The sequence below is a fragment of the Notolepis coatsorum genome (genome assembly GCF_963971535.1).
Source record: "Notolepis coatsorum genome assembly, chromosome: 15".
NCBI classification, from domain to species: domain Eukaryota; kingdom Metazoa; phylum Chordata; class Actinopteri; order Aulopiformes; family Paralepididae; genus Notolepis; species Notolepis coatsorum.
In genome coordinates this window covers 45,349,015-45,367,710 of record NC_140179.1, presented here as the reverse complement: position 1 = coordinate 45,367,710, position 18,696 = coordinate 45,349,015, and the positions used below count along the sequence as shown (strand labels likewise).

General features: G+C 43.4%; 1 protein-coding gene across 1 annotated transcript in view; it reads left to right on the top strand.

Moving 5' to 3' along the window:
- The window catches only part of LOC311241756 (ras-related protein Rab-19-like), a 21,433-nt gene extending 3,120 nt beyond the window's left edge, over nucleotides 1-18,313 (top strand). The window contains exons 2-4 of the mRNA XM_084330658.1: nucleotides 8,938-9,121; nucleotides 10,307-10,410; nucleotides 17,673-18,313. Coding sequence (XP_084186784.1) covers nucleotides 8,938-9,121; nucleotides 10,307-10,410; nucleotides 17,673-17,861 — 477 coding nt within the window. The 3' untranslated portion in view covers nucleotides 17,862-18,313. The remainder of the gene's footprint in view (nucleotides 1-8,937; nucleotides 9,122-10,306; nucleotides 10,411-17,672) is intronic.
- Nucleotides 18,314-18,696: the final 383 nt, after the last annotated feature.

The following is an 18,696-nucleotide window of genomic DNA, read 5'->3' as shown; positions in this document are numbered from 1 at the left end:
CCACAGCTTCCGGACAGAATCCACCTGCATTGATCCTTATCAGTGGTGAGTGGAGGTGTTGTCGGGCCACACCAAAAAGACAGAGACACGTCAGACCTGCAGCTAACATGAGAGACCTGTCCTTCAGGTTTCTCTTCACAGAGATACACCTGGAATGTTTTTTTTCTGCTTTGTCATTCAGGAACATGTTCAGAGAGGAGGGCTCCTACTCTGGGGTCTGACTTGTTTCGCATTGATGTCCTGCTTGTACTGTACTGTATTTAATGTTTATTGAATCTTTATTTAACCTGGTTAGTTCTGTTGAGATAAATAATAATAATTTTATACATAAGAGATACCTGGTCAAGAAGGACAGCTGTACATATAGTTTCAGACATACAACTAACATCAAGACAACTGTACATAATATAGTTTCAGACATAATACTAACATCAAGACAACAGTATATCGTTTCAGACATACAACTAACATCAAGACAACAGTACATATTGTTTCAGACATAATACTAACATCAAGACAGCAGTACATATAGTTTCAGACATACAACTAACATCAAGACAGCAGTACATATAGTTTCAGACATAATACTAACATCAAGACAGCAGTACATATAGTTTCAGACATAATACTAACATCAAGACAGCAGTACATATAGTTTCAGACATAATACTAACATCAAGACAGCAGTACATATAGATTCAGACATAATAATAACATCAAGACAACAGTACATATAGTGACATAATACTAACATCAAGACAACAATACATATAGTTTTAAACACATTGTGTGTGTGTGTGTGTGTGTGTGTGTGTGTGTGTGTGTGTGTGTGTGTGTGTGTGTGTGTGTGTGACTGTGTGTATATAGACACGCTGTAACAGTTAGGGAGATTCCAACCCCCCTGGCTATAAGTTCAATTTACCCAGCAAGTCCACATAGACACAGAGAGAGGGCTTTTGAGTTGTTGCCATATCAACGTGTGATACAAGTGAAAAACATGTATACAAATATCACACGAGTACTGCTTCCCTGGATGCGTACGAGTCTGCTTTCATTTGCCCGATTTCCCCCTTGGGAGAATAAAGTTATCTTATTTATCCTATCTTATCAGAGAGATACTAGTCATACTAACTCTGTAGACCTGAAGATCTGTGGAATATTACATAACCACATGGTACGTCTTTTTGTACACTACAGCTCTGTTTTCTCTCACATCACCTGCAACTGCAGCTTTAAGGAATGTTTGAATTAATCCCATTCAAATAAAAGCATAATTCTTGGTAATTTCAACCTAGACCCTATTTTTCTACCATCTGGCATCAAACTGATCGATTTAGACCAAAAACCCTAAGTCAAATATTGAGCAAGTTGTATTTCCTGGGGGCTTGAGTTGACTGCAGCTCTCTTGTCTGCAATATAGGCCTTTCACAGACTGTTTGTGTAGTTGTCTCTCTTCCAACATGGCTGTCTGTAACCATTAGTAACCACTTTCAAAAGAAAAGTCCTCATTTCTGTGCAGTGGTAGAGTGGGTAAAAAACTGGAAAATGACACCAATTTAGATACAGTACAAATGTATTGTACGAGTACAGTACGACGCAAAGAAGTTTGGCATCCAACGAGAGTGTAATGTAACAGTAAAGTAATAATACTGTATACAATCATGTAAGAGTAGGTAAGGGATATGTAGGCTACAGATATAGATATAGTATCTACAGATATGCAAAAGGTTTATGTGCAGGTATGTACAGACAGATATATATATATATATGTATATATATATGATATATATATACGGTATGAATAAATATATTATACTGTATATGGTATATACAGCATTATTGTACATGCTATCATACAGAGTCATAATGGGTTATATGTATAAGTAGGTATATAGAAGGATTATATGCAGGTATATTCAGACAGATATGTGTATATATATGCGGTAAATATAAATATATAAATGTATATGCTATATATGCAGAACTATTGTACATGCTATCATACAGGGTATATGGGTAGACTATAGTATGAGATGGGTAGTTAAGATTATTATGATTAGGCCTACTATGATTACAATGTAGGGCAGTTGTAGACAGTGAAAGCAGTAGGTATAAATTGAGTTCAGAGTCGTACACTATGGGTAACAGAGCCTAGGGTGTAGGCAATGGAGTCAGAGTTTATATGGGCTGTCAACATGGCACAGAATGCAGGGAGTCTGCTTGACTTGGAGGTTTCTGTAGTGTCTCCTGGCGGGAAGGAGGGCAAACAGTCCATGGTTGGAATGAGAGGTGTCCTTGACAATGCTGCGTGCTGTGAGGGAATCGAACCCGATCAATGAGTCAGATAATCAAAGGTAGACTGGTAAACAAAGGTTTATTCAGAGTAATATGGTCTGGATGACCCAAACTGGGACACCAGCTGGTGTGTCCCAGGTGACCTCCAGAGTCCATGTAGGCGTGGCTCTTTATAGGGTGAGAGAGGGGACTTCTGGGTAGGCTGGCTAGGTTCAGGATTGGAGGGGGATCAAGGAGGGGGGGGGGGTTCTAGTTAGGAGAAGGAGAGGATGGGGGGGGGGGTGGTATCGGGTGAGGCGGATGAGGTGAGGAAGGGGGAAGGGGAGTTATTAGGTGGGGAGGGGGGTATGGTTTGGGGGGGGGGTTGGAGGTGAGAGATAAAAGGTGTGTGAATGGGGGTGGGGGGGGGGGTGTAGACAGGACTTGGGTATTTGGGAGGACTCAATTTCAATTATCTTTTTTTTTGTTCAGTTTATCTCGCCTCTTGCTCATTGTCTCACTGCACTCCATATGACGCAGGGGTGCACAACTCCAGTCATTGTCGATCAAAACGCTTTCTGATTTTATCCTAGATTCACATCAAAAAAGCAATTCATAATCTAAAATCTACACAACTTTTTTCCCTAACAAACATGTGGCAGCTCTTTTATGGAAGACTGGTGTACGGTACCTATTATGTTGTCCAGTGAGTGTATGTATGCACTGCATGTGTACATTCCAGTGTTTCCCACACCTCTCTTCTAGAACCCCCAGCCAGTCCAGTATTTGATGTGTTCTATCTCAAGCCCTTGATTAGTTGCATCAGGTGTGCTTGAGATAGAACACGTTTAATACCTGATCTGGCTGGTTCTAGAAGAGAGGTGTGGGAAACACTGCATTCATATGCATGTATGTATATAATTTTTAACAGACCTACGTTTACTTTGGCTCAGCTTCTTCCCCCAGGCCATCAGAGTCTTGAACACTGAACTCTCCACACACAAGCACACATGAGCACACACACAACACACACACTGTATACGCTCACACACTAAGCAGTCACTTTAGCATGAACACACACACACACACACACACACATGCTGCACATGCCCACACTCAACGGTCACCTTACACAATGAAAAGGTCATCAGGAACTATATAAACTATATACACAATATGTACAACGAAACAATGATTTACATTAGTATTTACAGTGATATAATATGCAGTGAATTCACGTTATACGAGTTGTGGCTTATAAAAATGGTGGTTGGCTTTAGGTGAATAAAGCCAGGAGTCTGCTCTGTGGTGACGTCAGTCAGCAGCGCCAAATGGCAGTGTAGTTTCTCAGTGAACGAAAACATAAACGTTGTTATTTTGCTATACCTTTACGATTAATTGCGAATATTTTCATGTTGAGCTATAGATTGTGGATGAATACGCACAGAAAGGTACACCATGCAAATGTTCATGCTTTATTTGTTTTAAACAAGACAATTTAGAAATGGGCAATGGGGAAATACATTGCAATTTCAAGAGGGTGGACCGCAGAGAAACAGCAATGACGTAACCACTACATCTCCCTATAGGCTGTCTGTGGGGGAGGGGGGAATTACAATTGGGATGGCGGGATTGGCGGCAGAGATACAGTTATTCCACAGTGCCTTCCTCAGACACCGTTTGTGAAAGTTTGTCCGAGGTAAGCGACAGTTGTGATTGGAGGATCAAGAAAAGAGGGCAGGGTTTGAGATAGGTCTATTGCAGGGAGTGATGTACCGGTGATGCATTAGGCAGTTTTCACCACCCTCTGCCGTGTTTTACTGTCAGAGTCAGTGCAGTTGCCGTACCAGACTGTGATGCAATTGGTGAGTGTGCTTTCTATGGCACACCAGTAGAAGTTCACCAGAATCTGAGGAGACAGGTTGACTTTCCTCAGTCTCCTCAGGAAGAAGAGGCGCTGGTGAGCCTTCTTGACCAGTAATGACTGGTGTTGAGGTTCCAAGAGAGGTCCTCTGAGATGTGGACTCCCAGGAATTTGAAGCTGGAGACACACTTGACCTCCGTCCCGTTGATGTGGACGGGGGCATGCACGTTGACGTTAGTCGAAGTCCACGATGAAGTCTTTGGGGCCAGGTTGTTGTCTGCGCTGGACCTCCGCCCTATAGGCCGACTCATCGTTGTTTTTGATGGGGCATCTGCAAACTTGATAATGGTGTTGGTGCCATGTATAGGAGTGCAGGAGGGGGTGATGGTGTTGAATGCTGAGCTGAGGTCTCACCACATTCTCACATGGGTATTGCTCTCATCCAGGTGAGAGAGGGCGGAATGTAGCACTGAGGAGGAGATTTAGTGTCCTCTGTGCTCCTTTTCTCACAGTAGGCGAATTGGTGACTGTCCAGTGACGGTGAGAGGCCAGATTTGAAGGGAGCCAGGACCAGCTTCTTGAAGCACTTCATGATAATGAGGGTGATACCATGGGGTGTGGTGGTGCACCAGGACCCAGGAGCAGACCAGACGAAGGCGGGCAGCGAGTCCAAGAGTTTTTAATAACATATAATCTCAAACAAGGGTACATCAAACTAACAACAAAACAAAACATCTGAGTAAATACTGGAAGAGGGGAAAAAAGGGAAAACAGACAATTATCTCTAAACACTAACCAGAACATCTAACACAGGGAACACTTACTTGAAACATGGACAGTGCAACACCATAGACAATGGGCCGACACAGAGAACAGGAAACAAGGAACTCAAATACACATGAATAAGTGACAAACGAGAAACACCTGGGATGATTACAACTGGAGACACCTGGGAGGGGAAACAGACTGACAAGAACTACAAGAAACAACACAAGGAACTACAACTATGGAAGGCAAGACAACCAACACCAGACACTGGGACAAAACAAGCAGACTACACACACTAAACAGAGAACCTAATAAGACCGTAACACTAGACTAACAGGGGAAGAAGAGCGAGAGAGATAAGGGAAGAGAGCAAGAGAGAGAGAGAGAAGGAAAGAACACTAAGGGACAGAGAGATGAGAAACACACATACAGGGATGGGGAGAGGTAGAGCAGGGGAGAACAGTCCATGGATAGGTGGGACGTAACAGAGGGTGAGTGCAACAGGGCGGAAGTCATTAAGGCTTGAGGCAGAGGAGCGTTTTGGCACTGGCACGATGGAGGTGGTTTTAAAGCATGCTGGGACAGGTTGAAGATGTCAGTTAAGACCACGGTCAGCCATGGGCGGCTGGGTGGCGCAGCGGAGATTGCGCTCGTCACCAATGCAAGAGACTCCGGTCTCGAATCCCGGTGTCAGCGACTCAGCATTGCCTCCGGCTTGGACCAGTCGTCATACTATCTCAATTGGCAGAGGTAGCGGGTGGAAGTCAATGGGTGGGGATTGGACGTTGTGGACAGCGACTCCTACAGGTCGGTTTGGTGACGCCTGTACAGCAGAGTCAGGAAGTAGCGGGGGCAGCATGAGCCTCCACCTCGTCACTGAGAGTCCGCGCTGTCTGGTGAAAAGATGCGACAGGCTGCCTCCTCGAGTACCGGAGGGGACACGTGATGCAAGGCTTCTATCCTCCCTACGACAAGACCAGTGGGAGGCATAGTCAAGCAATGTTCAAGACAGGGGAGGGGAGAATTGGAAATACGAAATTGGGATGGGAGAAAAATAGAAAAATAAGGAGAAAAAGTGGATAAAAAAAGAATAAAAAATAAAAAAAAATACCACGGTCAGCCGCTCAGCTGCGCAGTTTCTGAGCACACAGCCGGGGATGCCATCGGGGCGAGCCGCCTCACGTGCATTAGTCCTCAGTGCGGCACACACGTCATTGGGTGAGAGAGTGAGGCGTTGGTGGTTGGTAGGGAGGGCAGCCTTGCTGGGCGCCTCCTGGTTGTCCCTGTCAAAGAGGACATAAAAGGTACTGAGCTCATCAGGGAGGGAGGGGTCAGTGGTTGGGGGGGAGAGTTGTTGGTGGGTTTAAACTTTATAGTCTGTGATGGCCTGGATGCCCTCCCTGCCACATGCGTCAGGGTTGGCGTTGTTGAAGTGCTCTTCAACCCTTAGCTTGTGGCTGTGCTTGGCCCACTTGATTCCCCCATTCAGGGGAGCCCTGGTCGGAACAGTAGGCCTGCGTGTCACCAGATCTAAAGTTATTAGCTGATTTGTGTTCATCCACAGCTTCTGGTTGTGGAATGTAGTGATCTGTCTGTAACACTGTCAAAGTTGGAGTTGATGTAGTCAACAACGGGGGACGTGTAGTAGGACTCAATATCAGTGTGGGAGTCCAGGGTGGCCTGTGTGGCAAACATACTCATTAACTGGTGCTGCAGCTCAGAACCGGCCCCTTCAGGCCATCTTTTCATTGTTCTAACTGAGGGCTTCACACATTCGATGAGTGGGGTGTACTTGGGGTAAAACGAACAAAGATACCTGGTCTGATCGTCCCATATGGTGGCGGGGAACAGCTTTGTATGCATCCTTGATGTTTGAGCAAACATGGTCCAATAACGTGTCTCCTCTGGTGGGGCAAGAGACGTGTTGGTGAAATGTGGGGAGCACAGGCTTTAGGTTGGAGTGATTAAAATACAACAATAAAAGCTCTCGGCATTGCTATCAGCTTGGCTGGTCGTTCATACTAACACAATTGGCAGTCTTAGGGGTGGGAAAGCTGGCGGGGTGGGTCCTGGTCGTTGTAAACAGCGACTCCTACAGTTTGGTCGGGGCGCCTGCTCAGCGAGGATAGGATCTAAGGGGGGTAGTGTGATCCTTCCACACGTTACACCCTCTCAGTGAGAGTCCGCGCTGCCAGGTGAAAAGAAGCGGTTGATTGGCTACACGTGTGTCGGAGGAAGCACGTGATAGCCTCCACTCTCCCAGACCGACTGTGGGGGGTAGGTGCGCAGCGACCAGGAAGCGTCCATGCTTTCTACAACGGAGTTCGGCGATTTGCGAATCTGATTGGCCACTTGCCCATTTCCGCGTCGAACAGCCTGCAAAGCACCTGGCGTTCTATCGCCTTGCTCTAAGACAAACTCTAACCTTAACCAACTTCGAAAGAGTGCCTAAGCTTAACCGTCGAAAGAATCTATCGCCATGCTCTAAGACAAACTCTAACCTTAAACAACTTCGAAAGAGACACTTGCGGTCCCACGATTGGGCGTACATGTCACATGACCAGAAATGAATCGCCGAACTCCGTTGTAGAAAGCATACAAGCGACCAGGAAGGGGATTGGGAATTGGCATAACGACTAACAATAAAGGCCTCTGGGTGTGAGTTCTGTTGATCACATTTTTGTTGTGATATAGAAAAAGGCTTTACCGCTAATCTACAAAATATCAACTTGCTTTTTATCCACACAATTAACTTCAGATGAATACCAGAGACACTAGAGAGATTTATACCTTATAAATAAACAAGCCCCAGCTGCTCCTTATCAATGCTGATCAAATGACCAAGTATGGATTTGTCAGTATTCCAATGTACAGTGTGTGTCCCCCCCCCCTACCCCCCCCCCCCCCCCCACCTCCAATGTACAGCCCCCACCCACCCACCTAACCCCACCCCACCCACCCAACCTCCCCCAATGTACAGTTTCTACGTCAAATGTATATACACTCTTTTTCTGGACACTTTTTGTATCACAAACAGTACTGTATTTGCAAATCTGATATGTCATAAATGTATAGATGTAGCAGTACTGTCTATCTGTATGTCATGTATGTCATATATGTTATGATGAATTGAAAATGGGGGACCCTGATGTAAACAAGACGAAAGTCTTTCTCTGGTCTGCATCCCCTTAACAATTGTATGTATTGAGCTGTACTGTACTGTACCCATTCTGCAATCTGTTAATAAACTTTTCAATCAATCAATCAATCAATCAATGACTGAACACCAGAGTGTTCTACAGCAGGGTTGAAGTGAGCGGACAGAGTATTTGACTGATAGGCTGAACACCAGAGTGTTCTACAGCAGGGTTGAAGTGAGCGGACAGAGTATTTGACTGATAGGCTGAACACCAGAGTGTTCTACAGCAGGGTTGAAGTGAGCGGACAGAGTATTTGACTGATAGGCTGAACACCAGAGTGTTCTACAGCAGGGTTGAAGTGAGCGGACAGTCGAGCCCTAGAGTCTGGAGTGGTTGCTATGGCAGCAGTAACCATGTAAACGTTGTCAGGTGCACCCTGCCACTCAGGGGCCATTCTCAAGAGGGAGACCAAGGAATCTGGAATTATCGATTTTCCCCTGTGTGTGTGTGCGTGTGTGTGTGTGTGTGTGTGTGTGTGTGTGTGTGTGTGTGTGTGTATGTGTGTGTGTGTGTGTGTGTGTGTGTGTGTGTGTGTGTGTGTGTGTGTGTGTGTGTGTGTGTGTGTTTGTGTGTATACCATACTAAATTGATTCGTGGATTTAAATAAAGCATGTTATGTGTGTGTGTGTGTGTGTGTGTGTGTGTGTGTGTGTTTGTATGTATACCATGCCAAATACATGTGGATTTAAATAAAGCATGTTGTATGTGTATGTTTGTGTGTATATACCATACGAAATAGATTTGTGTATTTAAATAAAGCATGTTGTGTTTGTGTGTATATTGATTAGTGTATTTAAATAAAGCATGTTGTGTGTGTATATGTGTGTGTAGATGCAGGTGTGGGACACAGCTGGCCAGGAGAGGTTTCGCACCATCACACAGAGCTACTACCGCAGCGCCCACGGCGCCATGATCGCCTACGACATCACACGGCGCTCCACCTTCGACTCCGTCTCACACTGGATACTGGAGGTGGAGAAGTACGGGGCCGCCAACATCGTGCTGGTCCTTATAGGTGTGTGTGTGTGTGTGTGTGTGTGTGTGTGTGTGTGTGTGTGTGTGTGTGTGTGTGTGTGTGTGTGTGTGTGTGTGTACGTACTGTGTGAGTACATGTGTGCCATGATACATCCATTGGAGTTGTTGTGGAATATTTAAATAAGCCATGACAGTAAGCTGTAGGAATTCAGATCGAGTCAGTTTGTATAAACAATATAGAACATAGTTTAATATCAGTTTCGAGAGATCAGTTTATCATCAGAGACACACAAGCGTCTGACCAGAAAGTGAGAAAGAGCTCTGGTCAGAACTTAGATTAAATACATAATCGAAATGACGTACATGAGATACCAGATATGACAGAAAAGGTAAACAAAATATGTTTAATAGTGATTTGTACAGACCTTTTCATAACCATTCTAAATGAGCCCAGAGTGTATTTTCCATTGTAGCTAATGCAATAGCTGACAGGAAATACAATGGGGCCCAAGATGTTGCAATGTTGCAACAGAATTCTACTGAAAAGGTCTATATTGCCACGAATGGTGCCAGTGGTGCCATCTTGACCGATTCGAGTGACATCATCACCCCATTCAAATGTCAGCATCTTTTTATGAAGTAGCCTGACTTGTGACTAAATGATGATGTTGTTTTCAGGTCAGTTCATATCAATTATAAATGGTGCATTTATATAGTGCTTTATCCAAAGTGCTTTACAATCTTTGTTCCTCACATTCACCCATTCACTCACACACCGATGGCAGAGGCAACCATGCAAGGCGCCAACCTGCACATCGGGAACAATTAGGAGTTACGTTTCTCAAGGAGACTTCGGCGCGCTGCCCGGGAGGAGCAGGAATCGAATCGGGAACCTTTTCACTACCAGACAACTGCTCTACCTCCTTGAGCCACTGTCGCCCCTAATAGTCACGTGTCGCTTAGCAACACAAAACCAAACAAACAAATTAACAAAACAAGTACCTCTCAGCCAATCAGATTGCTCCATCAAATCTAATTGTTGGATAATTTTGTGAAGAAAAGATGTATGTGTCTCAACCAGACACCAGTGTCTGTGTGTGTGTGTTTGTGTGAGAATGTGTGTCCATCATGTCCTAGAAACATTTCAAATGTATGCATCACCTGTGGTATCTTATTTACACATATTGTGTTATTTGATCTGTGGATTGATCTGTGTGTGTGCTAGGTAATAAGAGTGACTTGGAGCCTGCGCGCCAGGTGAGGTTCCGGGAGGCCTGTTGTCTGGCCAAGGAGAGAGGAGTGCTAGCCGCACTGGAAACATCTGCTAAGGTACACTGTTGTTGTATGGATACGCACACATACACACACATTCACATATTCACACTGTTTACTTTTATTCCGATTAAATGTTTTTTTTTTTAAGCCATTGCATATATTTATTTTATTATAGCATAGTTATAATAACATAGCGGTTAGGGTTATCGGTTATGATATATATACAGACCCAGCATACAGACCCTCATCTGCACCTTTGTTTACACTGTACATGTTTCCTCATATTTTTATATTCAGATTACATTTTGTTGTTTACACTGTCTATATTTAAATTACATTTTATTGCTTATATTTATGTCTCTTCTATTACCCTGCCCATACCTCCCTTCCCCCCTCCTGCTATGGCCTGAATTTCCCTAAGGGATTAATAAAGGAATGTTATCCCATCTTCACACACACACACACACACACACACACACACACACACACACACACACACACACACACACACACACACACACACACACACACACACACACACACACACACACACACACACACACACACACACACACACACACACACACACACACACACACACACACACACACACACACACACACACACACACACACACACACACACACACACACACACACACACACACACACACACACACACACACACATTATTTTAAGGACATTTTATGGGTTCAGAAAGGTGCGCCTGTCTGCATGTTGTCTAGGAGGGAGACAACATGTTAATAAAAAGAAGAAGTCTTTATTTGTTATGCAGATTAACACACACACATGCAAGATGGGCAACAAACAGGAACACACACACACTGAGTAGCCGATGAAATGTCTCTCTGCACATTTCAATCCCCCCCCGGGGACCAATCCAAGTGCTCCTGTCCGTCTTCGTCAGGAACGCGACAGCGTTAGCGATCTGTTCTGCATGTTTTTCCATTGGGTTTTGTCTTATTGGGAGGAGAAATCCTTGCGAGCACGGGGAGAACATGCAAACTCCACACAGAAAGGCCCGGGAGATACCTCCACCTGGGTACCTGGCAACGCGGCAACCTAGTCCCAAAGCGGGAATCAAACCCATGATTGTTTAGCTGTGAGGCGACAGTGTTAACCACTACACCACAGTGCCACCTAGCACTGTTCTCATTCATGGAGAATGTGCTTCAAACACTTTCCGGGAGATAGGGCGGCTGGGTGGCGCAGCGGACAATCGTATAAAACATTGGTAACAATTCTTCCAGCTCTATTTTGTATTTAGGAAATCCCTGAACATGATATTGCATTGGTTTGTGATAGATTATTAGTTACTGGGTATTTCAAAGTACCTCATATTTGGTGCCATTTTAAAGCTAACAACTAGGGCTTTCCAATGATATAAAATAAGTGTATGATTATCATCATAATTTTTATTATTATGGTTCATATGTAGTTGCACTTGAACTTGTTGAAATTAAACTTGGAAGATAAAAAATTATTAAATTAAACTTTCCTTGCTTAAATCAGATTTATGTATAATGAATGGAATGTAGACAATCTTGTTGGCAATATAGAACAGCTGACAGATTAGAAATAGGATCTATTGTTCAAAAGTTATTAATTAATGAATGAAACTAGATTAGATAAAAAAATTATAATTTTTTTTTTACATATTGTGATGGTAATTATAAAACGTTCATGTGTGTGTTAAATTTTTTCTTCAAACTTACCCCATTATCTTCATAGAGCCTTGTCTTCCTTCTAGAACCTCTCCCTTCTAGAAGGATTTGTCCTGGGTAGAGAATGACTGTGGTCTTCCTGGATCTCAGCCGGTGCTGTTAGCATCGGCGCTAGCATGGGAGCTAGTTCCAGCATCTAGACACTCCCGTCAATTCTAGGTTGATAAAATGAGATATGTTACATATAGGAATATGACCCACTAATGAATACACTAAATACAGCAATGTGGCTTATTTGAAAACACTGCATTTGCGAAATAAATACGACAACTGTGTTGCCGTTAGCCGTGCGTTAGCCTGCAGCTAGCGCTGATGTTACCCAACCCACAGGTAACTCTACCTGGGGGAAAATTGCTACTCGCGCACGGTACATTTCAAAACAAGATTTTTGATGGAAAATATGACCAGAATCTCTGGAAAACATCTCACAAACACTATAGACGGTCATAAAAGTTAACGAATGCTATAAGAAGTCCAACAGATTAGTATAAACAGTACTTACACGGTCGTTTAGAAATCTACACCAGAGCAGGTTTTCCCCGTAGGAATTCATTCTGCGACCGCTCGCTCTGGGGAAAAGTTTGGAAAAACTCGAGCTGTGGTCGACGGAGGCTTTTATAGACTTCCGGTCAGAGCTGCGGAGTGATACTTGCTGTGTGTGTGGGGGCCGGTGTTCCTAATATGGAAAAAAAAATGGTGTCCCTCCGCCAAAAAATGAGAAAATAGTGCCGATATGAATAGACAGCGCGCTGTCTGTACGCCGGCGTGTTTTCAGACCTGGTAGAGTTTATACACTTTTACTGCTGTTTTGATAGGGTTAATGTTTTTACTCTTGGATACAATTGAAAAAAATAAAAAACATTAACCTCTTAATTTAACACATGTGGGCCCTCTTGAGGACGATTCGCGACGTGCCACTTTGCCAACCTCTAGCGGCTCGGATGTGCATTTCCTTTAATACATCATATAGATGGAATTAAAGCCCTATTTGTTGCCTGTCTATTGCCCCTTCAGGTGACAAAATCCGCTCAGCGGTTCTCGAGTTACATGCCGATATGTGAGGTGTGCGCCAAAGTACACACTCCCGGCGATCTCGAAGATTTTTGGACAGGGTTGTAGCCAATGAGTGTGGCTTTCCAATGATACCCCACATGGGGATCGGTCTCTATTGATCGATTTATGATAAAGAAAAGCAGGGTCCCCTTATAAGGGGACCTTGAATGAATGAATGAATGAATGAATGAATGAATGAATGAATGAATGAATGAATGAAAACTTTATTTAACAGATTGCAGAATGGGTACAATACAGTACAGCTCAATACATACAATTGTTAAGGGGATGCAGACCAGAGAAAGAAGTTTGTCTTGTTTACATCAGGGTCCCCCATTTTCAATTCATAGTGACATTTATGACATACACAACATACATGACATCATGACATTTATGGCATAGGGACATGATACATGACATACAGGTATATAGTACTGTTACATTTGTGACATATACGATATGCAAATATACAGTACTGTTACCCATATATCCTGACAGAGAGTATATACATATGATGGGGAGGAGACTGTACATTAGGAGGGGGTGGGTGGGTGGGAGAGAAATATACATACGGTGGGGAGAGAATATATATACGGTGGGGAGGAGACTGTACATTATTTAGGAGGGGGTGGGTGGGTGGGAGAGAAATATACATACGGTGGGGAGAGAATATATACATACGGTGGGGAGGAGACTGTACATTATTTAGGAGGGGGTGGGTGGGTGGGAGAGAAATATACATATGGTGGGGAGAGAATATGGTGGGGAGGAGACTGTTTATTAGGAGGGGGTGGGGGGGTTTGGACATTTACGGTGGCCAGTTTCGAATGGCAGCCTCCCGTAAGTGCTCTTTTAGAGCGGTTTTGAATGTGGGTAGGGATTCACATTCCTTTACAGCTTTGGGTAGGGCGTTCCACATTGATGTGGCATAATTGCGAAACGTGTTTAGTCCCTTGTTTGAGCCGAATTTGGGTTTAACATGATTTGTTGAGCTTCCTCTGGTGTTGTGGTCATGGTATTCACTGACCTTTGGGAAGTATTTTGACATGTACATGGGTACCTTAGTCGTATAGTGTATCTTGTAGACCAGGCCCATTGCAAGTTGAGGTACTCTGTCGTCTACTCTAAGCCATCCTAGGTTGTCAAAGTGGGCAGGGGTGAGGTGGGTTCTAGGAGTAAGGTCAAGTAGTAGTCTGACCAGTTTGTTTTGTGATGTTTGTAATCTTGTTTTTAGCGCCTTTGAGGTGCTTTGGTACCATGAGGTGCAAGCATAGTCGTAGTACCCTTGAATGAGTGCTCCTGCCAGAGTCTTCAGGGTATTCTTGTTTACCAGAGAGGAGATCCGGTACAAGAATCTAGTTCGTTGGTTGACTTTTTTTATTATCTTGGATGCCATTTTGTCACAGGAAAGATTTGCCTCTAGGATGGACCCTAGGTATGTAATTTCATCTTTCCTTGTGACAATATTGTCACCCACTGTAACTGAAAAGCCGTCGGTCTTGCTGAGTTTGTTATTTGATCCAAAGAGAATGGACTCTGTTTTACCCATGTGTAATGATAGTTTGTTATCAGCGAGCCAGGTGCAGATTCTGCTGAGTTCTGAGCTGAGGGTTTTTTCAACCTGTAACTTGTCAGAGACCAGCAGGGCTGAGTCGTCCGCGAACAGGAACAAGTTGCAGTCACAACCTTACAGCTTAACAGGTTCCTACGGCAGGTATATCTATAACATATACGGTATATTACTGAGTTTGTTTGTTTTCCAGTGTCCATTGATTTTGTGAGTTTACCACCAAAGGGAAGTTAGGGCATCATTGCTAGGGGCGACAGTGGCTCACTAGGTAGAGCAGTGATCTGGCAATCCGTAGGTTCCCGGTTCGATTCCCGCGTCTCCCAGGCAGCGTGTCAATGTCTCCTTGAGCAAGACACTTAACCCCTAATTGCTCCCGATGAGCATGTTTGCACCTTGCATGGTTGCCTCCGCCGTCGGTGTGTGAATGAATGGGTAAAATTAAAAAAAAAACAGAAGTATCTGAAGAAGAAAACATTTTTTAGGGTTAGGTTAGGGTTATGTTATTTAATTATTTTGGGGAGCCAGCCCCCCAAACTCCTGAAATGCATAGAAATCTATGAAATAAATAAAACAATCTGACATTTATATTAAAAAGAGATAGCCCCCCAAACCCCTAAAATACATAGAAATCTATGCATTTTGGAACAGTTAATATATATATAGTCAAGAACCCATTTAGTCATACTTAAAGTTTAAAATGCTTTACTTGCATTTAAGTTATGGAACACACTACCTGTAACTGAGGGGTTACAAAACCCTGACTGTATTAAAGATTGTGATAGATTAAACCACTGCTAGGTATGTACTTTAATTACTGGCCAGACAGTACATCGAATATATGGTGGACACTCATAATAACACGGCACTGACAAAGAAATAGTATTTGAGGGTATTTATTATTATGCAATAATTGGTTACAGATATGAGAATTAGGGTCGCGCTTGTATGGCGAAGAATAGGCATAAAGTCAGTCAGTAGCATAAGTCACTGGGAAGAGAATGATTCCTACGATGGGTACTAGGCTAACGCCGCCTGGCGTATAATAGCAATTATAGAGGGCAACGCTGGTACCGCCTGGAGACAATGGGTTCCTCCCAGAGTTGTAAGGTCTGGAGGAGAGAGGAATGTTCGGATACTCAGTCTGATCAATTGAAGAAGAAGGGGATTCACGTACAGAAGCCAGTCCTTGTAATCCAAAGCTCAGCATCAAAAGCAATAACTGTAATCCAATTGCACGATAGCAACGATGATAGCCAGCTAGCCTCGGTCCATGAGGCCAGCCCGAATGTAAATCCTCACGAGGTTAAATCCAAACGACAGTGGAGATTAACGATGCTCTTCTCCGGGTAATACGTTCCACAATCAATATAATCCAACCAATACTGGTTCTGCAATCGCCGCCGTCGGTTCTCCTGTGCACATGTCCAGTAGGTTCTCCGACTAGGCCTCCTCGTGTGCTGGTACCAATGTATTTAGTCCATGCGCACTGGCTAAGGTCCACTAGCTAAACGAACGAACCGCTGGGTAATGCTACACACGAACGAACTGTTGTTGGCACGATACACAATAAATTAACGACTATTTACTTCACATTAAACTAAGTCGAACTTGACGTTACTGCATTAAATCTGACACTTTACTATTCAATTCGCACATGGTTCTCAACGCTCTGTTAGACGCACTGCTGCTCACTTCACTGTTACCGAACTTGATGAACAGCTACTTAGAAGAACACACTGCTGTTCGCACCTGCCGCAACATATATACTTAAGTGGTTATCTAGTCCCGAACCTCAGTTCTCGTCTCGAATCAATACGCTGTCTCCGGGCATGTTACGACATGCCCGGACTCGCCTTTGAACCTGACTTTGGGGGCTTGCGGTCTGGCGCCGAGGGCGTTATCCAATAAGGAAAGCGAATATTACTATGATTCGAACGCAGGCTTAAAGGGATATACCGTGTATATATAAATAATATACAATGTATATAAAACAATAAATGTAGATTCTCAGCTTTAATCTGGCCCTTCACAACACTACCTATGGACATTAGGGAAGCTAGATCTCTTAATATTTTCAGAAATAAGCTAAAAACGTACCTCTTCACCATAGCCTTCTAATACACCCCGCTGTTGATTGTACTGTAGCAATATTTTACTCTGGCCATTCTATTGCATCATTTTACTATTTATTCTACTATTCTATTATTGCACTGTATTATTGGTGTGCAAACCAGTCAACTTACAAAAAAGAGCCTGTTGGAGGATTTCAACAAGATAAATGCGACAACAGTGCAAAATATTTCACTATAATATTTCAAAGCGAAGTAAAAAATATTATAATAATTATTTGATCATGTTAAATGATCATTTGATCATGTTAAAAAAGGGAAAATAAAAAACATTTGTTCATTTTTTTTATTATTTTTGTATCAGTGATCAGTGATTTTTTTTACTGATGATCATCAGTAGGGCACGTGCCCTACTGATAGTGGTCTAAATACGCCGATGATGTAGCCTGTGTATCCCAACCATGCAGCCCTCTGCCTGCACCATTCATGGGATGTAGGCTGTGTACTACAACCACACAGCCCCTCTGCCTCACTATTTTAAGTTTTAATGTTGCTTTCATTTCGCACTCATCATCGCTTTCATTTCCTCGTTGAGCTGCCTGGAGAGACTCGGGTGATGGTCTCCCCGCAATGTTTTAAAGTGTGTTCTCTGAGAATACAGCGTAGGATATTTTCTAATGTGGTGTAGTAACTACTAAATAATATTCATTTCAAAATAAAATGTCTGTTCCCCTTTAAAATCAACTCTCTCCCTCTCTCTTTGTGTCATTCTCTCTCTCTCTCTCTCTCTCTCTCTCTCTCTCTCTCTCTCTCTCTCTCTCTCTCTCTCTCTCTCTCTCTCTCTCTCTCTCTCTCTCTCTCTCTCTCTCTCTCTCTCTAGGAGAGTCAGAATGTGGAGGATGCCTTCACGATGATGGCCAGGGAGCTGCTGTACCGCAACGGTCTTCTCGTCCAGCAGGGGGAGCCGGCGGTCGAGGAGTCACCCCGCGTCCTCCTGCAAGCTGACTCCCGACCGGTGAACGGCGCCGCGGCCTTCACGTCTGGATCAGAGAAGAAGCCGTGCTGCTGACAGAACCCACAGATGGAACAGGAAGAGACGGAAATAGGGACAAGAAGAAAAATGGATGGAGGGATGATGGGCGTTTTAATTTCCCAAAACTGTACATAAAGGTTTTTTATTTTAATGTGAATGTAGTGTCTCTTGTTGTCCACCAGACACATCTGCCCAGTTGTACAGCCCTGACCTATTCCTATTTTATTTTTTACTTATAATTATTGTACTATATTCTATTGTGCTATATTTAATTTAGTTTATATCCCATATAATTGTATTCAACCTCGCAGTTGTACAGCCCTGGCCTATATTTGATTTCATATATTATTATATTGTGCTCATATTTCATTTTATTTTACTCCACCTCTGTCTGTTAATGTTTGTCTGCTAATGTCGCACCGATAACGTCCAAAGCAAATTCCTTGTATGTGAAAACTACTTGGCAATAAAGACCTTTCTGATTCTGACATGTTTCTACATTTGTCCCTCAGCTTCCCTAAATCGGTGTATGTTAGTATTCTTAGCATTCTCAATTAAAAGCATGTAGCTACCACGACCACAACACCAGAGGGAGTTAGCCGAACGTTAGCCGCCAGCCAATTTTTCCTCCGTGATGCCTCAGCTGGTATTATATAAAACTTGTAATTTGGATTTCTGTGTTTGTTATTAGTACAAAACGTAACACAGCAGCTTCAATTTGGTTATTCGAGAGATGGCCATGTCTGCCGGTGTCTTGTATGGACATGATGTCAAGTCAATCAGGGTGAGCTTCTTTGACTCATATCTCGCCTTAGAATCACCAGAAAGGCTTTCGAAATAGTGAAATGCCATGTTGGCCTCAATATTTTAA